This window comes from Hemibagrus wyckioides, linkage group LG04 (assembly GCF_019097595.1).
Source record: "Hemibagrus wyckioides isolate EC202008001 linkage group LG04, SWU_Hwy_1.0, whole genome shotgun sequence".
NCBI classification, from domain to species: domain Eukaryota; kingdom Metazoa; phylum Chordata; class Actinopteri; order Siluriformes; family Bagridae; genus Hemibagrus; species Hemibagrus wyckioides.
The window spans coordinates 16053365-16078649 of NC_080713.1; the positions used below are offsets into that span (position 1 = coordinate 16053365).

General features: G+C 39.6%; 1 protein-coding gene across 3 annotated transcripts in view; it reads right to left on the reverse strand.

Annotated features, from left to right (window-relative positions):
* The window catches only part of gnao1a (guanine nucleotide binding protein (G protein), alpha activating activity polypeptide O, a), a 74794-nt gene that overhangs the window by 45572 nt on the left and 3937 nt on the right, over positions 1-25285 (reverse strand). For all 3 annotated transcript variants that reach the window (XM_058387484.1, XM_058387482.1, XM_058387483.1), the window contains exon 3: positions 13177-13318. In XM_058387484.1, the coding sequence (XP_058243467.1) occupies positions 13177-13318 (142 nt within the window). The remainder of the gene's footprint in view (positions 1-13176; positions 13319-25285) is intronic.

A 25285-nucleotide genomic window follows, 5' to 3' on the forward strand; every position in this document is an offset into this window, starting at 1 on the left:
CTATGTGAAAAGATCTGAATGAAAAGATCTGAATGATTTCTGACTGGATAGGAATATGATTGACAGGCATGCAGATACACATCCTTGCCATGATTGGTTTGATGTTAGTCCACATCTACTGTTTTTTTTTTTTGTTTGTTTGTTTGTTTATACCTGTTTACCATAAGAGACACCAGATATTTTATTCAGCCAGAATGAGAAGAGAAATTAAAAGAGTACAAAACATGTTCAGTCTTAAAAATGACTTAAGGTAACTTTAATTAATCTGATTCTGGTGGGAAAAGGAGTGAGGCTGTGCAATCCAGCTTAAATGGAAAGGATGAGTTCTATCAGAGAGGCACAGAGGACTTGCTGCTCTAACAGGCATATCAATTTAAAAAACTAAAGATACCCTTTCAAAAGGGCAGGAAAAGGTTAAGATTATGCTGACCTATTAAGATCATGATAGGTTTGTCCTTGTAAAGGACTAAAGATCAGAAAGAAAATATAGTCGTTCAAATGAGGACCTGTCAGCAAAGTCTTAATCAGCAGCATCCTTTTCAAAGTCATTTTAGCAGTCCAACCCTGTTTTACTACATGAGAAGCTTTTTCAGCGCTCCTCATGTGTCCACTCCCATGGTGGTTTTACTATTTTTGTAAGCCATTTCCATTTGCTTGCATATTACTGTAGCCTCCTCTAGATGTGTATCTAGATCAAAATGTTATTTAGATTTAGTTGGTTTTTTTTGTTGGTTTTTTTTTACATACACAACATTTTTAATGTGCATTATATTTATATGATGTGCAAATGTCCTCCCCATATCAAAACTGTCATGTGTTGCTATTATAGGGCTATATGGTGCGCACAATGGGCTAAAATCCTGCGCACAAATGTGACACGCATGCACTATGCTGCTATGTTTTTTACCAAAAGGTTATACTAAAACATACACTGTACACATTTACTTGTACATGGCTGATTATCAAAAAAATATGAAGCCACTAACCTCCCTTTTCCTGGGTGATTTGATTCATCAAATCCCTCATGCTGATCCCTCATCATCCTTGTAAACCCACCAACCTGCCAGCCACCCTTTCCCCCAACCCTTCTTTCACTATTCCCTAAAGTTTTAGCCAAGTCCTACAGTGTCTCATCAATTATAAATGCAATCTTTTTCTATTATTTAGAGCTACACTCAAAATGCTCTTCCTCTGGCAGTTTATTAAGGAAACAAACATGGAAGAGAAGGCAGAAATGCATTACTGATGATGAAAGTAGGGCAGCCCACAGAGGCGGCATGAGAAAGTTTCCCGCCGCTTCCTTCTGGTCCATTCTGGCTGTACAAAACACTCACCGAGGGAGAGATGGAGGAGGAGGAGAGGGGGACGCCACTCCCCTCATTTCTCCTCTATGCTGGGCCTGGAGCAAGATAAGTGCAGCTCTTTCTAAACCTCTTTTATACTTTTATGTCCACAGCACGGCATGTTATCTCTCCTCTACAAATGCGTGCACACATATGTACACACACACACACACACACACACACAGAGGTGCTGAAAGTTATCATTAGGGCTCATAAATAAAGACTGCAACTGGGGCTCATAATGACATGCCGCTTTTATATTTAGAACGTGCAAGCTAGCTAGGGGCTGAACTGATCTTCGAGGCAGCACACACATCTCTGACCTACGTCAGTTCTCACTCAATCTCTATACTACTTTGACAATGAGAGTGAAGGCAGGAAAAAAAATCCTAATACACATGTAGGAATGTTTCGTGACTTGACAGATGTACAATAGCACAACACACACAGACACACACACGTTCCACATGAGTATGCCCGGTCGATGCTTTTCCCCCTCAGCAGCAAGTACAGTACATTCACAGTCACATCACGTACTTTAATTTTTCAATCTCATTCCTTCCTCATTATGGGCCGTACTCACTCCCTGTCCCTCTTTCATGTCCCGCATCTTTGTCCCTTAACTCTCTTTATCCTTTGCTTTCCATTTCACTCCCATACTCAGAAGCAGAGCCAGTGCTGCAGTCTCAGTGTGTGTGCATGGCATGTCCATTAAGAGAGCACTGTGGCCCCCTTGTCCTGTCGGCTCTGGTGAAGAAGCACGGCTGAGCCTCAGCTGTTTTCTAGAGGGATTAGTCTAGTTCACCGCACACACTGCTTCTCACTGACCTGTCAGTTTTGGCTCCAATTGAGAGACAGAAAGATAGAGTGAGAGAGAGAGAGAGAGAGAGAGGAGAAAGATGCTGCTTATATTCACAGTAGTAATCCAGGCATGCAGCAGGATATTGCTATGGCTGCTACAAACATGGGCGTGTGTTCAGACAAATAAGAGACTGAAGCTCTTCTGTAATCCCCAATGAGCAGGAGAGGACATTGCCTGTTCCTGCAAGTATTTGTCACAACATAACAGTCCTTACAATCCTGTCACCTCGGTAAAAGTCAGATAGGAGATTGTATGATGTTGGTTACCCACAAAAAACAGATAATCAAGGCCTACTTCCAGTGTTTATCATCATGCTTAGCATCAATACATTCACAATAACAGCAAAGACTAACAGCCAACATCAAGTAAGACTAGAATCCCTGTTTGCTTGTGGCTTTTCAGCTCTCAACTGGAGAGGAAAAAACTCCTTTAATGGCCTCCTGATTCCTCAGCCTGCTGTTCCAAAGAGGACTCCCTTGACATTCCATCAGCTTTGCATGAACAACAAAATAAAAAAAAAAATATGGGAATAAGGATAAAATAAAATGCAAGAACACAGCCATGTCAACAGAAGCTCTCAAAAAACATACCGTCATGTCAACTAAACTTCAAAACACACACTTTCCTATTAATGTCCTTCTCAGAGTGTCCTGTAAACCCTCACAGCCTCCTCATGCTTGTAGAGATAGGAAGAGTTGGTGGATAATTAAGCATTAGCCAGCACCAAAGTGAAGATAGATAGTGATGGCTAATGCCTGTGACTTTGATCATGAATGAAGAAAGGAGAGGCACAAACATCACTTGGCTGTCTGAGTTAATAAAATCTTCAAATGAAGAAATTGCCTCCTTGGGGAAAAATGCAAAGGTTAAGGGTGCACTCACACTAGGTGATTTGTACCATGTCCAAGCACATTAGAACACCAAAGTTCAGTTCATTCGACTTGTTTGATTACTATAAACTGCACCTCTTCAAGCAGCCAGGGGCAACTGTCTCCATATAACTCTTCTGATATCTGATAACGTGAAACTCTCTGTGCTGCAAAAATGATCAAATCTATTTGAATGAGGGTCATGTCACTGCACTCAAAAACTCCAAATAAGCAACACAATAAGTGACACTACAATGATGGACTCCATTGTGCTGTGCAAGAGAGCTTTGACTGTTGCTGGAGGAGGGGTGGTGAGGCAGGACTTTAGTGCTTGGGCATGGTAAAAGCAACTGGGCCTAGTGTGAGTATGCCCTAAGTCACCTTCCTGCTTATTCTGACAAAAACATATTACATACAACACACCTATAATAAAAGATATTTCCTTTCAGATATGGAGATGGTAGTATAGAAAGTTCATGCCATCTTAGTCAACATTAAAGCGCATACACCAACACTGCTATTCATATAGGTTGAACAGCAGATCTGATGGCCATCTGCAACGTCATAAGCTGAGATTCTTATGTTCACCTTCATGCCTCCAGCCACTGCTCCTCTGACGTCAGAGGACAGCCAACGAGACAGAAACACAGCAAGATGGCAGAAATGCAGAGGAGGTTTCCAAGTGCATCTCAGCATCAGCCATCTGGCACTAACACACTGGCACATCATTAAAAAGTTTCTTAAACACACAAACAAGGCCAGTCAACTTTAAATTCAATACAAATATTTAAAAAAAAAAAAAAAAAAAAAAAAAAAGTAGAATCTGTGATCTGTGTCCATCTAGTTTGCATGATGACCCTGCTTCCCTCTGTCAGAAATAGTTTTTATTTTTCCTGTCAGTGGGCCACAATTTGCATGTCTCTCTTTCAGAGCACAATCCACTTATCCTAGAGTCAAGCTTTCCAATCATTCACACTGTTAAATGCCAGAACAGTTTCTCATGAACATTATGGCCATTTATTCAATTTATGTCAGAACCTGAATGCTGCTCCCCCACCATCACTCTGGTTCATCCTCTTACAACCTGCCACTGGAGACTGGCTCTGACAAACGAGATCAGACACGAACAGGGTGTGATGAACCTGTTTTTAGCCAGAACATCCATTTTGGACAGTAGCTCTGACTTTCATAGAGCGGATCATATGACGCCAAGGGGTCAGTACTGGCAACCAAGACAAAGACAGCTTAGAGGGAGCAGTGAAGAAGGAACTTTCAAAAACAAGTCAAAGCTCATTCAAATCAAAAAACACTGGCCCCAAGGCTTTTGGTATTTAAAGGCTGCAAGTGAGAACAGAGCCAAGAAAATCCTGCACTCTCAAAAATCCACAAACATAGCAGGAGATTGAATGTGGACAAACACAGAACCCAGAGCCTCAATGATGACTGTATTCTGTACACATGCATTACTCAGCAGCCATTTTATCAGGTGCATATGCCATATAGGTGAATTTTTATCGCAGGTTGGAGTTACTGACTGTAACCCATGTTGATATTCATAATCTGGAAGCAAAATCTATAACCAACACGTAACGACTTAATTGAGGTGCGGATCATTTTTGGCACCGCAGCAGTAGATGCACAGATGCAGTAGTCAGCATAATTCTGGTACATCTGCTAAATCCACATCCGGATTTTAACAATCTCTATTGTTAAATAAGTAAGTACTATCTAAAAGCATTACCGATCTAATATATGATTAGAGAGATAGATATATCTAGGGTATAAGTAGCTTATAGCCCTTTAGCACAGTTCTGGCAGGATTCTCAGCCCAGCTGATCAGAAGTAACTGGTCTGCGGTGGCTCTATGGAGGTCTGTTTCCATTGAGTTTTAATAGCGGTTTCACTAGAGTATAAACAGATGAGCTAGAGTCAGGAATCATAATCTTAGAACAGTGCTTATTGATGGCAACTGGCCCTGAGAAAATGGCCAAGCATGTGTGGCTACAAGAAAAGTTAGCCTACCAAGTGGTCATATTTTAATAGCAGTCCAAAATTTCCAAGGAAATCTGATCTGAAAACCCAATTAAAACATCACTTTAAATTTGGGACAGGGTTTTCAACAACAGTGCTATCTGTCTAAATCACCCCCCCACCCACCCACTATACAATGTCTGTGATCTTTAAAAAAAAAAAAAAATCACTGATTTTTGATATATAGTCAGTTTCATAAGTATTTATGAACAGTGACACACCACTGAACCACAATGGATTTAAAATGAAATGATTAAAATGAAAGTCCACAAGTGTAGACTTTCAGCTTAAATCCAAGGGCTTTAACAAAAATATTTCTTTAAAATGAGGAATTGCAGCCGTTTTTACATTTTCACAGGCTCAAAAGTCATTGGACAATTGCCCAATAAGCAGTTTCATGGCCGGGTGTGGCCCATTTCCTCATTATTTCACGACAACTTAAGGATATAAAAGGTCAGGAGTTGATTATATATTTTTTTTATATATATATACATATATATATATATATATATATATATATACATATATATATATAGACATATATATATATATACATATATATATATATATATATATATATATATATATATATATATATATATATATATATATATATATATACATACACATATATACACACACACACAATATTTTTTTTTCTTTTTTCATGAAGTATGCCAATAATTCTGGAGAGCACAAAATGTTCCATTCCATCAGCAGACAAAAGAAACACTCAAATATGTCTAACCTTTGACCCCTACAAACCAATTTAAGTAGGGTAATGGTAAGGGTTTGTCTCAGCTGTAGTCATGGTTTGTCAGGGAAAATCTGTCACTGTCTTTAGGCCTGCCTGCTTTCTCCTGTTATAAGGCTTTCACAGCATCAAACACCTGTCAGCTGGATGAAGGCACTTCACACTGCCCTTCTTTGTCATCCTTTCACTCTCTTACACACACACACACACACACACAAATGACAATGACAAAGTCCTGGGTGGTGAGGATGGGAAGAGCAGGCTAACAGGGTGCCATCTGGCTGAGGTGCTGTTTGTTAGTCTGATCACTTTATTTTTGGCCATTTAATTAATAGCACGTGACACTTGGGTCTCAGGGAAAGTGGAAGTAGCAGCGGTGCAGTTTTGGCCAGAACTGACTCATTACACAATGCATCGCTGGTCATTTGTATGACCTAGCTAACTCATCCTTTCCTGGCAAACAAGGAATCATGTAGGTGGCATGGAGGAGAAAAAAGTGGAAGGAATTAAATTAAATAAAAAAATAAAAAATACCAACAACAATAGATAAAATCTAAACGGCTCTGCAGAACACCAAAATGGATTGAAAAGTGTATTTGGTTTGGATTAACATAATGAATGATATAGCAGAAATAATTATCTGTGTGCAGATGATTGAAAATGGTTGTGATTATGGAAAAGGGACCAAATGTCATTTGGCCTGAGCCAGAATGCTAGAGATATTCATTTATAGAAGTCTTTTAATACTCCTGTAGGATTTTCTTTTTCCATTAATATTTATTTAGCAGAGTGATAAAGCCCCTGGGTGCTTACGTTTTAGTCCGACCGGCAAAATAAAAAGAGCACTCTACTAATACTGGATTGTATATTCCTAATAAATAATTGAGGGAGGTTATCCAAGTTGATTTGAGCACAATGAACACTTTAGTCCTCATTCATCAAAGCTGTACCGGTGTTGTGTAATCATCACATCTGTGAGCATGAAATGAGCACACACAAATCCTGCGAGTTTCATTAATCAATTTTTGACAATTCTGTACAGCCAAATGTGAATGTATTTTTAAGCAATAGCTTTAAATGTGCTGTATTTTCAGGAATACAGTATTTTCCTGGATCAATACCATTGCACAGACAAAAAATACGGCATGTGTCATTTATCTTGTATCAAGATTAGCTATATTCATAGAATGAATAAATAAAACACTGGAGGGCAGGCTGTTTTTTTTTTCAGAATGGTCAAAGCTGATTTATCAGTTGTGCTTAAATGCCTTAAGCGAACATTCTGATCATTCCTGATTATTCTTACAATCCTAGATCATATGGCTTCTCTTCAAATTGCCTTTTTATCATTGAAAAAAAACAACAACCTCATACCAGATACTCTTTGGTATGAGATATGAGATATGATGATTTCATGTTCTCTGTGATGTCTGAAATTCCTCTTCTCATACCTGTAACAAACTCTTCCTTCCATAAACTATGAAGTAAATGGTTGAAATTGACAACAGCAAATTTGTCACCTGTGGTTTAAAGCAATCATGTGTGAATGCAACGCTGAAGATGGGACTTTATGAATCACATATTCCTAATCGATTTTGTAAATCTATAACATGATTGAATCATTTATACCTACAATTCGCTCTTCACATCTTATTATGTTGTTAGATTTGGTATTTTGTAGCTCCAACTAATGTACAATGAGCTGAAGTGTGTATACTGCTTTCTGTGCACTTTCTGGAAGCAGAATGAATTTCCTCTTACATTGATTTGAAGGTCACTGTAGGTTAAAAAACATGAAAAAAACAATATCAAAGCATTGTGTTTTCTCATCAATAAGTTTCAGACCTACAGCCACACATGCCCCCACACACGGTGCTAAGTTCACATGTGTGGAATACATCACACTGACATATGCATACTCAGATAAGCAAGCAGCAGAAACCACAATGCTGGTTTCCTGCTACAACCTACAACCTCTTTTATTGCAGCTGACTTTTTCCATTAGATATTTTGTCAAAAATAGCAGCAGCACTGTATTTGTTTTTTGTTTGCCTGTTTGTGTTTTTCCACAGAGTAGCGATGAACAGCTTGGGAAGAAGAGGAAGATTCTGGTTGTAACGAGCAGGAGGGTATGCAGTTGGGGCGTTGCCTGGACTGCGGGGAATATTCTGGCACCAAGACCCTTTACTCAATACACCGACTGCTCTCCCTCTACTGCTTAAGCAAACACCTCACACCAAACCACACACACACACACACACACACACACACCAAATCAAAAATCACACCAAACACAAAGGATCACCATGGCAACACATACCATACTGTGTGCTGCTGCTGCTCGGGGGTCGACTGACACATACATACACACACACACACACACACACAAACACACACAAACCAGTGATGCATAATACATTGGTGGCTTTCACTCCTTTCTTTCTCAAATGGCTCATGCTGCTAACAGAGCAAGAAAAAAAATCTATATCTATGACTGCACTATTTTCACATCCATCACTGCCATATCACTCAACAACAAACTAAAAAATTGACTCTCCATCGGGGAGACTGTTCCTCCCACACACTTCAAGTAAAAAAGCTTGGTAAAATTAAAATTCTAGGCTATGATCTGTTTGGTAAAATCATGACATTTAAGCATGTTGGAATACATGAAACCTGTGCTCATTACCTAACTATAACAAGTTATAGGACCGTGCTGTAATTTAAAGGCTAGAGCATACGTAATTAGGAAGACAGACAGGTTCTCTATAAAGCTAGATTTTTTAAACTTCAGTCATCCATCCACAAAGAAAGCTTCTTCCTATTGACTCATATGTTGGTTTAAACATAACATGTCCCAATTGTTTTATCACCAGTGACATCAGGAGAGGATGAAGAGAATGGCTTACATAAGGTCACCAATCCCACAGATTCAGGACTTACAGGGCATATTCTCCATAGTCTGTATTAATGATCATAATTAGCTCATCATACTTTTAGGTAAAATTGGTGGTTGCCTGGTGGACTAGTTATTTATTCTATTCCCTGAATCGTACTCTAAAGTGAATAAGCAAAGACATCTGCCAGATGAGATTGTAGTAAAAATACAGGGAATTCTAGACAAAGTGAAAATGCTCATTTATTAAGCAGTGCATTTTTGTTTCTTCTGAAGTAAAAAATCCAAGGTATTAAAAATAAGTGAAAACTCTACTCCTTTAGGATAAAAAATGGCCCCAAACAGAATAAAGCTTGGGAGTCTGTTATACACCTGCCCTCCTCTCACTAGTTTTCTGTTTCTCTCTCTCTCTCTCTCACACACACACACACACTAATTAAAAAATCTTCACACAACAGGATCATTTCCCTATACCATTTCTCACTTCTATTTTGGGAAACTTTTGTATCACAATTGCACTGGGCTAATAAGCACCACAGTTATTCCCAGATGGGACACTGAGGAGGATTTGGAGTTGTCCTCTGGCATAGAGCTTCAGTAGGACTCGAGGGCTAGCGTGATGAAACCCATCTGGTGTGGCATGCAGGCCAGGAGCTGGGCACAGAGCCCCACCACCCCATCCATGGCAGTCTGGTATGTCCACTTCTAGCCACTTGAGTCGCTATGCGATAGCATAGTTTACCTACATTAAATGCACAATTTTCCATGGCAGAGTATACACACTGCAGATATATGTTAAAGAAATCAGCTGAGCTGGACCACCAAGCTTCTAACTCATTTCCCTTGAGTTCCTTAAGCAGGTTGTAATAGAATAAGCTGTTACTCAATAGAAAACAAGAAATAGTATAAAAAGTGCAAAAAGAGGAAACCGGGTGCTTGGGGGATGGGGGAGAAACGGAGAGAGAGAGAGAGAGATAGAGAGAGAGAGAGAGAGAGAGAGAGAGAGAGAGAGAGACAGTCATATGAATACAGGAATGGTGCGAGTCAGTGAAAGAGCCAGTGAAAGTTTCACACCTGATTAAAGAGGTGTAAGCCGGTTGGCCACCACAGCCATAGACCATTGGCCTTAAAAGCTGTAGTGTGTTCTGTGTCAATAGACACTGCAACCTCACAGCTAAGACTGCTGCTTTGTCAAACATCGTACATCTGATTGACACGAAACTTGGAACACCAGTGAAGAGTCACTTGACGCATCCAACAAGCTTCTTCACTTTTTCACCCTGCAGTGTCCTTTAGCACAATGACTCTTTACTAAATTGGTGGAAAACTACTCATATTGGAGAGTATTGAGTGCAGGAGGGCAGATTTTTCACCATCACTCTGAATATTGCGGCTACCCCACACCTGTTGAAAAACCTTGATTAATGGCTACTCCTGCTCAAATGCAGATGGAGTAAAAATCTTCCTAAAACCACCACAATTACTCACTGTCAGGTGTTACAGAGTTAAATGCAGGGGTTTTTGTGGCTAGTCAGCAGTCTTAACCACAGCGTTAATCACGATAAAGCAGTTACTGAAGATGAAGGCATGAATAAATGAATTATTCCTCAACAGCACAGTGGTGCAACAGGAAGTGTCCAGGGTCCCAGGTTCGATCCTGAACTCCTGAGTTTCACATGTGCTTTCCGTGTCAGCATGGGTTTGCTTCCCTTTAGTCTTGATGACTACATTTGTCTAAATTAGCAACATGCACATAAACACACACACACACACACACACACACACACACACACACACACACTGCTGCTGATGGAGGTGTATTGTTCACTTTTGGTTCATTGAGCCAGGAATCTGTAGTGTCACATAGAGGAACTATGTGGCTACAATTCTGTGACACTCGTTCTTTATTGATAACAATGGTGTGAAGAGATTTACAATTGCTCATGGCTGCATAAATTCACACTTAAACACTTCCTGATGCAATGAAACACACACACAATGCTACTGCTATCAGTCACATCACAGTGTGGGGTTCAGGGCTCTGGAGTCCATCAAAGCTTCGCTATAACACAGTAAACTAATCCAGAATTAAAGAACCTCTACTTTTAGTTTTTCCTGAGAGAAAATATCTCTTGGTCAATAACCACAAGATATTTTGGATACCGCTTTCGATTAAAATAAATTGCTGCTTCCTGCACAGGTCAGACAAGGGCTTTGCCACTCAACTCAAATAGCAGTATGGCTCTCCAAGAAAGAAATTATGGGATTAAGTGTCCTGCCAGTGGTTGGTTTAATCAATGCTGGAGGCAATGTGCCACATACTGGCTTGTGATCTTTGAACTTTGCCCTTTGTCCTTTATATTGGTCAATCGGCACTGGGTAAGCAGACAGATCTTATAGGGTGTACCTCAGCAGTCAGCTAGATAATGGATGAGTGTCATTCTGTGTGTCATACTGTCCTCATCATGCGACAACCATAACTTGTGGAAATCTAGTCATTAAACCTTTAGATATGAATCATCAAATTTTATACACTTTGTACATTCACAAGACTGTCAGAATGTTATAAAGTATTACTTCTAGAAATTGTCTAAATTGATTATTAATATTATTTACTGAACTTGAAGTGCAAATATTTAATAATATTAGTATTAGAAGGTTAAATCTGGGTTTGAAGATTGAAGGGCAGAGGAAAAGTTAAGGTCACCATTTCCATATTCAGGCATTTTGTGGCCTAAAGACACTACATACATAACATACTCCCTCACTGCTGTCCCTGTAACTCAACACACTGACCATGTTTGGTAGGTTTTTGGACTTTTTGTAAACATGCATGTTCATAGCAGGTGATAATATAAACTGTGATTCAATAAGTTCTGTATTATAGATTGTTATACCACAGTGCTGTTTAATTCTTGAATCAGCTTGGCTCTGGCAGTAGTTCAGGCTGTAACATAACTCTATATTAATTCACTCATTCTTTTACATCATCATTCGTATAGTAACTACATATTAGCAGAGACTTTTATTGTCGTTTGATCCAAATGGGCTGTTATTTAACAAAGAAAAAGTGGTAATTGTTGATACAGTGAAGTTTTCTGATGAACACATTTATGTTAGGAGCCTTAGATGACAGACCTTCGTCATAGTCAGTAAGTTGTCAGTCATGGATGACTATTCAAGACAGAAGAATCTTTGCTTTCAGATTTCTTGGTAACATGAACATGCATTTTTTTTTTATCATGTTAACTTTAATGGAGCGAAGAAAAAAAAGCCTGGATAGTTTACAGCTGTTTTAATGCAAGTGATAACAGGAACTAACTTGTCTCTAAGATGTTCCATAGCATGTAATGTTACTGTCAGTAGTTAAAGTGTTTTATATATTAATATTTTAATCATCATTAATAAACATCTGTTAATAAACTTTTGCCAAATCACTGTGATATAAGAGTAATAGAACTCTTAATGGAAAGTAATCAAATTTGAGGTGGTCAGCTCACTAGACACTGAGCTGCATCATGCCATCCTGTTGTGGATTAGTTTCTATTACAGAATGGCTATGTTGTTTTGTTTGTTTATTTATTTTTATAGGTCATAAAAATGAACTGGTCCTAAAAAATATGAAGAACTAAAATTCTTTATCTTTGGTGCAAAACTATTAGCCTACAGCTGAATTTAATCAGAAGAGAGCAGCTGTCAATGTGTATTCAAATAGGGAAAAAACCCTAAATTCCCAGTTCACTACACGGCTGCCTATAGTTGGTTAAGAGATCAGGCACAATGCCAGCACAGTTCTGTAGCATATTGTAGGCTAATGTAGGCTAGCTTTGTCCTCATTAAATCTATATTTAGGCTGAATCCCAAATGGCCTTATAATGCATGTATAAGTGCATTAGAATGCATCAAATAATGTCATATTTCCTGTTTAGTGTACAATGTGTCTAATAAGAGAGTCTTTTGTAATTCATTCATTCTTGGAGAGAAAGAACGTAAAACTCACATTGTGAGTTCATCGTTTTAGAGATAAAAAATTATAGACCTTGAAAAATATTCACACCAGGTCATGATGTTAAATACCTTTTTGGTCTAAAGGCATGTAATGTGAGATGGGCGTGGCATGAGTGGGTGTGGCTTGATAGAATAGTTTGAAGGGTGGTCAGTGTATGTGGATTGTTCTTTTTCTATTATCTAAACATTACAACACAATTTCTTAAAAGATTCAGCGTTGCTACTTGAACACCTTCTTATTGCTACAAACATGACAACGGACTAATAATGGAGACAGATCTGAAGAATCAATGCATTTAGCTTCAATGAATTTCATTTGTTTGGTAATGTTGTTTTAGTTTTCCATCTCTCTATGCCTTGTGAATAGTTTGTACTGTGCGTATTTGTGGAAGCATTAGCTTTAGCACACTCACTTTGCGCTCCTTGTCCCCATACTCTAGGCCGAGGGTGTCCATGGCACGGACAATAGCAGCCAAGGATTGGATAGTGTTGCTATACACCACAGGCTTATACTGCTTCACGTCATCTCCAGAGAAGCCATCTTCATGGATAATCCTACGAACACACACACAAACACACACGTTAGAGAAAACAGACATTCCAGGAGATACATGGATATAGCAATGCTTCTTAATGTCTTATTTCTCTGCCAGTATTTGTCTTTCCTGGTTGCGATGGCCATGTGAACACTGAGACATCCGAGATTCTGTACTCTAGCAAAAGACAGAAGCAAAGACGAAACAAAAAACAATGCTAATCCTAATCTTTTTAATAAGATAGTGTCATGGTCTATAGCATTCCTACACTAATTTAAATTAGCTCAAACAAGATATTAAATGGCATTAATATATTATTGCAGCACTTCAATTTACTAGGGATATTCAAATGTGTTAAATATCAGCACTGGATATTAACCTGAAATCCAGAATTTCTACATTTTATACATGAATGAATGGGACATGGTCTGACAACATGGATCTGACACATGAACACAGGACACAAGCAATCTTGATGGATGTCATATTGTAAAATATCCCCAATATGATGGCAGACGCTTACAGAGAATCATCATGACTGCTTAGGGGAAGTCAGCATCAGATCAGTATCTGGTATCGACAGATACTCTGATGTCAATGGCATGCCAAAAACTAGCCAAATGAAATGATGAATGAAAAGATTAGTAAAATTACGTTCCCAGTCTTAACTCCTTATATTGGGGCTAATTATTTGTTATGTTTCTTCTGCATATCAGTTCACTTTCCCTTGTATAGTGACCTGCTGCTTAAATTGAGATATATTTTATTAAAATGTCACTAGGAGAAGACAGGCACGGATTACATTTGTATGAGATTGATTTTTGCTTATTGTTTGCATTCACGGCTCCATGCCAGAATTCCACTACATAGTGAAAAGTTGTAATTTCAGACCTGTAACAATGTAGAATGTTGGTTCTTGCTAATAAGACAAGATCTGATGTTCACTGAGGAAAGGGATCCAAAGCATTAACCTTTCATGAGCCCAAATATTCTTCCAAAGCCAGATAGTGTTTAAGTGTGTGTGTGTTCAGTCTTAGGCAATCCAAGAATTAAAGAAAAGGTTGGGAGGTCTCCATCCCTATATCTTTCTGTTATTGGGAGGATATCTGAACAAAATTGGCAGTAAAATGAAAGAAAGTGAGATAGAAATGCTCGCTTGAGCTGTCATTTGCTCCTGTGACCTCTGATAATAATCTGTAAAAGCACTAAAAGCACCTATCTACCACAGAGAAATGATGCAAGTCAGCGAGATCCGCAGCATGTGTGTTTATAAGGCTGTTTATGATTATAGAGTTTAGTTTGCATAGCTCGACATAATACACCACTGCACTTGAAGTGCATTACTCTCTCACGCTCTTCTTCCCTCTCTTTCTCTCCCTTGCTGTCTGATTTAATAATTGTGCCATTATCCAATAATGGTTTTATCTGTCTATAATGAAGAGGATTACCTCCCTCTCGTCTAAACCAACTGGGGTATCCAGAAAATCGTATCAGAGACTTTGTTACTGGGATGCGCGGGTGTGGGGTGGAAATTGCCAGCCACATCACCAGCTTTTGAGGTGTTTGCGACGGCCAAAACTAATGCAGGGGGTGTAGCTAGATGAAGAAAGCGAGACCAAATTTATTTAAGGTTGTATGTCCAGTCAGTAACAGAGGTGGTGCGTAAAACGCACTGGTCTACACTTGCGCTCATCCTCATGAGCATGACACCCAACATGGCATAGAATAATCGGTAGATTTTTCTTCCATCAGCAGTTCTTCAGTTGCAGGAAGACGACAGTCAAAGAAGAAGTGATTAGTACAGATGTAAAGATGTGAAAGATACGCGTGTTAATCATGGAAAGTCTAGTCTCATAATCAGTGTTGTTTTTAACATTGTAGCCCCCATGCTACACAATAAGCCATACAGATTACAAGATGCTGCTTTCTATGCCTTACTTTAACTTTCAGGGAAAGAAAAAAAAAACGTAAACATTAGCACAAGTTATAATCAGAAAGGACAAGTTAAATATCAACCAACCTTCTCAAATTCTGTCATACTTTTAATGCATGCCCCTTAGTATATTGAAAAAAAGGAGGGAAAATGAAAAAAAAGCAACAATATTATAATAATTGTCATCCAGTTAGTTTCCACTGAGCGCTGGCCTGCTTTCATACAACAGCAACTATCTCTGGCACATTCTGTGAATGGAGCAATGTAAGAAATGAAGATGAAACTGATGATGACTTGTGAACATGATGTGACTTGACATCATGAATTCCCCAAGCCTAGATAACTGTGCTTCTGATATCCAGATGTTCCACGTCTCACAGGTCTTGTACATCATTCTTTAAACTAACAGAAATTCTAAGATGAAAATAAAATCAATGCTAAACATCACTATCGATATCAACTTTATACTAGAATGTGCTGAATGATCTTTTAAAGCATACTTTAAAACTGTGTGTTCTATTTTTAAGGCAAAACCAGCAGAGCTGAGACCTAGGGCAATTTATTTAGGCCAAATTTCAATGCAATTTCCTTTTTAATAAAAGCATAATGGTTTTATATCACACTTTAAAGACATGATATGAAAAATGACTAGAGTTACATTAGCATTTTATACATTCTACTCTGAACAAAATACATTGCATTTGGGTATTCAATCAAAGCTGCAGAGAAAAGATCAGAGCCAAGATGGCTGCATGAGCTCCAGCTGCCAGTGTCTCCGTTTCTCTCCTCTCAACTCACTGAGTACAGCAATGCTAACTTTCTCAGGTAACTCTTCTATTATTCAGGAGCTGAAATAAATGGATGTTTAAAGCTTTTTAAAAATGTCAAAATATAAATAACACACAGAGCCACTGGTTTTACAGTCCCAGGAGACGAAGGGAGAAACTCGATCTGGTTTAAATACGAGAAAGAATGAAGAGCTTCACTGACAGCTTTGTTTCCGGTCCTGTCCTCTCACACATTTAGTCACTACTCCTAGAGGACACGCCATGCACGTTTTTATGACTATGCAACTTTGTGTGTGGGAGCTTCCTATGAGGGCCACAACACACTCCTCTATATTTACAGCCCTACTTCCTGAGAACACCATCATTTGTTTACAGTCAACATTCAGGCCCTGATTCTCTCAAAATATGCCTGGGCCTGGAGAAGTGAACTGTTAAAAAGTCATGTAGGGATATGAAGGACACTACAATGTCCAATATAAGTAATGTAGTGTGATTTCAGCCTTTTTACTCTGTTAGTTCAGCATGTCACTTTTCTTCGAAGAAGAATAAATCTATCATCCAGACAGTAATCCAGTGGGCATCATCACTTCTGGACTTCTGGAACAGTGACAAAAAGCTAAGACAAAGCCGGAAGCTATCTTAAAGTTAGCATTACCTCACATTAAATTCATGCTTGAAATAGACAGTTGCTCATGTATCTGCTAAATGTCAGTAGATACACTATATTGCCAAAAGTATTCGCTCACCTGCCTTGACTCACATATGAACTTAAGTGACATCCCATTCCTAATCCATAGGGTTCAATATGACGTCGGTCCACCCTTTGCAGCTATAACAGCTTCAACTCTTCTGCGAAGGCTGTCCACAAGGTTTAGGAGTGTGTTTATGGGAATTTTTGACCATTCTTCCAGAAGCGCATTTGTGAGGTCACACACTGATGTTGGACGAGAAGGCCTGGCTCTCAGTCTCCGCTCTAATTCATCCCAAAGGTGTTCTATCGGGTTGAGGTCAGGACTCTGTGCAGGCCAGTCAAGTTCCTCCACACCAGACTCTGTCATCCATGTCTTTATGGACCTTCCTTTGTGCACTGGTGCACAGTCATGTTGGAAGAGGAAGGGGCCAGCTCCAAACTGTTCCCACAAAGTTGGGAGCATGGAATTGTCCAAAATGTCTTGGTATGCTGAAGCATTCAGAGTTCCTTTCACTGGAACTAAGGGGCCAAGACCAGCTCCTGAAAAACAACCCCACACCATAATCCCCCCTCCACCAAACTTTACACTTGGCACAATGCACTCAGACAAGTACCGTTCTCCTGGCAACCGCCAAACCCAGACTCGTCCATCAGATTGCCAGATGGAGAAGCGCGATTCGTCACTCCAGAGAACACATCTCCACTGCTCTAGAGTCCAGTGGCGGCGTGCTTTACACCACTGCATCCGACGCTTTGCATTGCACTTGGTGATGTATGGCTTGGATGCAGCTGCTCGGCCATGGAAACCCATTCCATGAAGCTCTCTGCACACTGTTCTTGAGCTAATCTGAAGGCCACATGAAGTTTGGAGGTCTGTAGCGATTGACTCTGCAGAAAGTTGGTGACGTCTTCGTACTATGCGCCTCAGCATCCGCTGACCCCGCTCCGTCAGTTTACGTGGCCTACCACTTCGTGGCTGAGTTGCTGTCGTTCCCAAACACTTCCACATTATTATAATACAGCTGACAGTTGACTGTGGAATATTTAGGAGCGAGGAAATTTCACGACTGGATTTGTTGCACAGGTGGCATCCTATCACAGTTCCACGCTGGAATTCACTGAGCTCCTGAGAGCGACCCATTCTTTCACAAATGTTTGTAAAAACAGTCTGCATGCCTAGGTGCTTGATTTTATACACCTGTGGCCATGGAAGTGATTGGTACACCTGATTCTGATCATTTGGATGGGTGAGCAAATACTTTTGGCAATATAGTGTATTTCTTCCGAAATGTCCCCATTGCTCTGGTTGTGGCACAGAAGGTTTCCTGTTATAACATGGCATGCTTTTGAACAGAATGAGACACTACTGCTTTTTCTAGCAATAGACACAAACACAAGCCAACAAGACAGCGTTCAAATGTCTACTCCAAAAACTGAGCAAAACCGAGCATAAAGTCACATTCACTCTAGAAATGTACTGTTCACATCTTTCTCCTAAAAAGGCATGACCAACGTGGTAGCTGCAGCCTGGTGACAAAGAAAAGTCCTCTATTTCGGGATGGTTTACAAGTTGTCTGTGGCTGCTTTCTGTTCCTTTTTTCCTAAATGAATCTAGAGGCATTTGATCAAGTCTGTGCATGTTTTTTGTACATTGGGAATTTTTTCCTCCCTGCAATCTACCTTGCATGCCAACTGAACTGGCTACTAGCAAAATATCTAAACCACCATCCATAAATGGAAAAAAAAAGTAAAACCACATAAGAGCAGGATTATATTATACTGCATTTTTTATATTACAGTGGTCCTGGGAATTATTACATAAAATCTTATTCCTGCACACTGCTAACATTAGTGCTTCCTCCATGGAACTGCAGTATAAAAGACTACCTCCTTCAGAGGTCAGCGAAGCCGAAGCGCTTCTGTGTTCACTAAAGTGTATTTGAATATCTACAGTCAAAGTCTACTGATTCCACTGAAACTATTTTTTTTTGGCTAAAGAATCTACTCCCAAAAAAACTTTGTGAAATTTTGCAAGAAAGCAACAGATTAGAAAATTATAAACATAAGGAACCGAAATTAATGCTGCCGCAACACCCGTCAGAAGTCATGTGCACTCCCATCTCGCTATCCTGTGATTCACAAACCCAATCACTCATGTAACATTAACCAACATTTTGTTTGCTCAGATATTTGCTATGCCATGATCGTTCAGCTGTATTCTCAAATTTCTGAAGGCAAATATCTTGATTATGATTCACAGAAAATTAATTGCGCACAACTGAGCTCGCCTCATTCATCGACCCACAAGTTTCACACTCAAGGCTCGCAGGAGCTCTTTAAGGGCCATTGGGAGTATGTGTATAGCGAGCACTCTTCTTCTCTCTCTCTCACTCTTTTCTCTTTGAAAGGAGAGCAGAGGAAGCGGCATCTCAATATGGTGACATGTGGGTGGATGAGAGACATCGTTACTGCTACCTCCAGTTCAAAGGAGCTTATTACTGAGCAGGTCTTTAAAAAAGAAGATGAGGTGTCTGTGATGGGGAGAAAGAGAGAGAGAGAGATTTTTTTATTTATCTCTGATTATTTGGAGAGCCTGTTCACTCATGAAGACTTTCATCTTCCTCATCCCTGAGCTATCTGTCCCCCAAACAGAGCAGAAGCTGACTGGCGGGATATCCTGCTGACAGTTACTAAAGAAACACAAAGAGTTATTAGAGTGGCACTGTGTTTTGCTGCATGAGCAGACACACTCTCAAAGTCACTTATAGTGAGTCGCACACACCACTAAGACACACAGTGCTTGAACCTCCTATTTCAGCCTCTCTGTATGGATACCTAGCAACAACAACAAAAAACAATATGAAAATAGTCAGGCACACATCAGAATTATTCATATGAGGTTAATTTAACTTTATATAAAACACCTCCATACAGAAAGCCACAGTGTAAACAGCAGGCAAAAACCTGAAACGTGACGATTTACAGATGTACAGTATATGGAATAAAGAATATCAAACGATTTTCTCTCTCTCTCTCTCTCTCTCTCTCTCTCTCTCACACACACACACTCCTATCTCTCAGCCACTGGTATGTGGCATTGGTAAGAACCCCCTTTGTCCTGAGTGGCTGTTTGAGCATTACTCCTGTCATCACTCCCACAGGACACAGCTACTTATCTTGTCTTCTGCTCCGCCCGAACATAAGGGCAGTGCTTCTATTAATAACTGCCTCAATCTGAGTCTCTGAGAAAATATTCCATATCACGTACTCCGTCAACCCCAGAGTCCACAACTGTACTGTTCTTAAAATCTAAATACATTGCCTTGATTAACAGCACGTCTATTGTTAAGTGCAAAGCTAGAAGTGACTCCTGTCATTAACAATGGTGAACATGTTAAATGTGTAGAAAATCATCCATCCATTTTCTCACTCGCAATCATCACACACTCGCGCGCGCGCGCACACACACACACACACACACCTCCAACCCCGGAAGCACAAGGCAAATGTGATAACCTCTAAGCAGTTTAAGAACATGTCTTAAAAACACTCCCAAAAATCATGTCCGGTTTGCTCATGTTAGTTTGCTAGCTAACAAAATGTGAGAACTGTGTCCTAGTAGAAAGATCTGTAGACATACATTATAAACAAAAAAAATGGTTCTTTTAGTACCTGTTAAATTTCCTCCACCTTTTATTAATAGGTGAATGCTTCATACACTGTTTAAATTGCTAATAAATGGCATATACATAAGATACTATGAGTATTATGAGTATACTAAAATCCATTTTACATGTAATTAGAAAGTTGTAAAACTTTAAAGCAATGGACTGTGTTAACAGGACAGCCACAAAGTATAGATCATAGCATTAGTGTTTAGACGCGACACATGCACTTTATGTCAATAGGTTAAGTTTCTTTTGACTCTATAACCCCTAGCTCTGTGGTGTCTTATGTAACACCAGGGTCATGGAGGCTCCAGTATACCTGCACTCATTTTTACCCTCACTTCCCCTCATCCTGTGTGAAGGCAAAAATGATAAACAGACCAGTGAGTATTAATACCATGAGGTAGGAGAGCAGACAAGCTAGTTATACAGCCCTTATGGGGAAATGCTATAAATCTATCTACAGTGTGGCTATGTAAATACATTTCAGCTCAAACATTGTACAAACACTGTATCCTTACCCAAATGTGTAAATTATATTCTATATAAATAGTGTACTGTTTAATGATATGTCATTTTTATGCTGCATATATACTGGATACTGGAATGTGTTCCATGTGGTGGATATATTGCCACATCAGCACACTGCAGTACTTCATCTCGCCTTATCCTATAATCCTGCGTTTGACTAGATGTGATGTTAGACAGACCCTAAAATGGACAGTGTATATTGCTCCATTATATAAAAGCTCTCTTTAAAGGTTTAGTAAAACCGCAGCAGCCAAGCTATCAACATATCTGCTGTGGGACTGTGCATTAAACTTGTTAATAAAAGAGTAACCATGTCACGAAAAATCATCCAGAATCATGATGAACCAGAATCAGAATTATCTATTAGGAATTTTAGGTGGGTACACATATGTGCATTAACTGCAGACAGTTTATTCTTCATTATAAAAAAAAAAAAACAACCCAGGTGAAATTTATATGCTGCTGAAATACTGCATCCCAAACCTCTGTTGCCAATTTCTGTGATTTATTCCTGGCTTTACTTCATGGTCCCCCCGGATCCTAAAATATGACAACACTGCATTAATGGGTTTTCATACGTTTCCTACACTGAGCTAAAGACCTGATATCAAGAACTCCAAAACTGCTGCCCTGTACCCAAAGCAACAGCCAAGTTAGCACTAAAACAGCTTTCTGAACACACTCCTCGATGGATCTTAACCCACTGCTATGTACAAATCTTCGGCCATCCACCTCCGCTACTCATGTGGTCAGAATTACCGACCAATATACCAGCCATCAGAAGTTGGATGGTCAGCAAACCACAGCAGCTGAATATGTCCTGATCAGAAGCTGAACATGTGGCATGACTGTCAAAGAAGGTCATTAGGCTATACCCACCACACCACAAGCCTAGGTTTACATCACGTTGACCCATAGCATGTGATTCTCATGCACCCTCTTGGTGGGGTGGCAGAAATACTACCTGGTTAACTGGGTCATGTACTTCAGGAACATCTTTATGTTTCTTTAGCTTACATATTCTTCCAAAGCTAAGCTCTAAAATTGGATTCAAACACCCAACCTTTTCATCAGGAGCCCAAAGTCTTAACCACTGTGCTACCTTTATGGCATTTTAAGTATTCAAAACTCTAGATATATGAAAAGCTCCATACACTTCATATACAGTATTATATATATTCCTCTAAGAATTCTCAGTCTTTCAAACCTGTAATTGTCAGCTGTATATTTTTTTTCATCCAGTCATGTTCAACTCTTGACACATTTCATACACACAGACATCCACTCAGCCACGCCCACTTTAAGCACTTAAGCCTGCTTATGCTTTTATTTGGAAAAATGACCCCAAAATAAGCTCCTAAAAACCTGGAATGTTCTTGTTTTTCCCCCAAACAGTAGGAGGATACAAGCTATTTGCTGGCTGGCTGTCAAACAAGGGGTTGTTTCCTGTTCACACATTGGCCACATGCTTCACTGGAGACAAATGCTGGACGCATGTCATCTGACAAAGATATACTATCACACAGGCAGTGCTGTGCAAGATCCTGTACCTTAAAACCTCCAGCAATTAATCAAAAAAGTGGTACGACAGAATGTTGGGACATTTTCTGCTAATTCTACACAATTACTAAAAAGCAGAATGCTCACAAAAATGTTAGCATTTTTATTACTAAATGAACAATTTCACTGGGCAAAATTTTACCAGTTGCCCAAAAGAAAAAAGGAAATAGGAAAGTTCCTCCAAATAACGGGCAGTAATGATCAGAATACAATGTGGTGTAATGTATAAGCTACTTGATTTAAAAAAAACAAAACAAAAAAAAACAAAAAAAAAACAAAAAAAAAAACAAAACAAAATGAAGCCAACACCTCACTACTAGGAACACAGTTAACCGAATATTTTCAGTAAATTACATCACTGCTAGTCAGTCACATCCCCTCTAACTGCCAAAAAAGTATTTCCAACCTACTAAATGCTGTGGTGGCTATTTCAGAAGGACGTATAAATTATCCTTTATTGACATTATTCCATCTCTACTGCTCCCCCTATACACATTTTGCATACCTGTCATCCTCCAGCAGTTACAGCAGACATTCTCATCTCCATGACAACAAGCAAGTGGAAGAGGATGGGGGTAGTAAAGATGGACGCAGAGAGTCGATGTACAGCATAAGTACGAGAGAAGATAAATGGGCTGAGAAGGCACCCCCTCAGCACTACCCAAAAGAATGTGCAAGCTGCTTGAGCAGCAGGTACCATCTCTTTTAATTTATCTACTATCCACAGTTTACACACCATTTCCTGTAAAGTGCACACTTTTTGTGCTGGGGCTTAGTGGAGCTGACTTTTTTTTGGCTCTTGCAAAAATAGAGAAGTGAAGATGCAGAAAGCAGAAATGTTTCATCTCAGCCTTCTTTTTGGTTTTTCCTTCAGAACAATGGCTTAGAATAGCAAAGTATTATGACAAGTAATTCTGCTTTAATCAGTTTAAGCTTGTGTTTGTCTAATACACAGAATGTGTGTGTATGCATTTTAGAGTTAAGTAGTCAGAGTAGTTTTACTTCAATTAAGCCTAATTTATTCTGTGTCTGTGTACGTGTATGTGTGTAGGCACTGTATATGTACACAGGCAGGCTTCCCTAGGGTTAAGAGCCACTGGGAGGCAGCTGATATGAGGTCCAAATTACCACCACACACATGCTCTCCAGGTAAACGTAACTGACACACACGTAGCAAAACACAATCACAACTTGCTGCAATTAACGCCCTTCAAACACCCCCATGCAGCACATCTACAGCAGCACACATATAATACCAGCTAACAGGTGCCGTCAACACCCACATGCAAACCTGTTATTTACACTTCACCGTGTGGCACACTAGCACTACAAAGGGTGTACTTACATTAGCTTATGCTATTCTGACACTCTCAAAGTGGCTTACAAAATTTGTACAGTCCTGAATACCACTTTATGTTAAAATTACATTTCCACAACGACTGAATAGAGATGCATTTTGTCTGTCGTGGTTGATTAGACACTGCACAGTTCACACATCACAGACGTAAATCAGAGCAGTGAACAGACACATGTACCCTCCTCAATAAATAAAGCACTTTTGTGTGGGTTTGGTTTGAGATCTGCTTATGCCACCCAACACAAACACTTCAATTAGACAAAGGAGCCTTGTATTGCCGAAAGCATGTGGACCAGCAGAGAGAGAACGCGCACGGTGGATGGACAAATCATCTACCACAGAGAAAATAACAAGGACCCCAACCCCCCAACCCAATCCACACCACTCATCCCCCTAAATGAACTCCCACAGTATGTGATTGCTAAATACTCTAAATCTAAACAGAGAGGCACATATATAAGTAAAGCAAATAACCCAAAGCTTGAATAGACCGATTACACAGACCATGGGTGTTTTTAAAGAAAGCAAAGTGAGCTATTATTAGCTAATAATCTACAAAGCAGCAGCCCAGTGGTTAATAAGATTATAAGCTCTTACCTATAAAATGTTAGTGTCCTCTTATAATGTATCCATAGATCATGGAAGGTATTTTTACTGGTGGTATCTGTACATAAATACTCATGTTTTATCTACACTCATCTCACACCACTCCACTGTAAATGAAGCACCGTTACTGTACACGTTTTGCATCCCTGGGAGCAACTGTTCCTGATGCAAAGTAAATGCAAAAAGGCAGGTGAAGCAGACAATATACACACGTGTGCGTGCACACACACACACACACCTCTGTGTAGTTGTATTAGTAAATGAGAAAGCCCAAAACGCTCCAGATAACAGACAAACAAATGCAAAACATTAGGAGCATATGTTCTAGAAAGTTCAGTGAGTAGTGTGTCCCTGTGTTAATCCACATTCCAGAGTAGGGCAAAGAGAGAGAGAGAATGAGTGTCATGCAGGATATGTTCAGTTTGAGGATACTGCAATAAAGGTCTGGGGGAAAAACACAGCAGAGGCATTTGTTCTGCTTCGGCTTAATCAAATCCAATTACATCAACTAGGGTGCACATGAAACCCCCAAAATTAGAGGGTGGGTGGAGGAAGGGCGAGAGACAAAGACCAAAGCATCCTACAGAGTACCATTCGTTTGTCAATGTTATGTGGATAGTGGCCCTGTCTTTCACAACAGCTGGATGTTTCATCATACAGCTGCTTCCTTCTCTGTTTCTACACAATGATTCTTCTTCTCAGTTTCTTCTTCTCACACACACCCATGCACATGCACCCTCACACATGAACAAAAAAAAAAAAAACCCACTGGAGTGCACCTGCTACAGCAAGGCTCCCCAGCATGCTACTGTGCTGCATGCCTTGGTATCATTATTGTGGTTATTGACATGC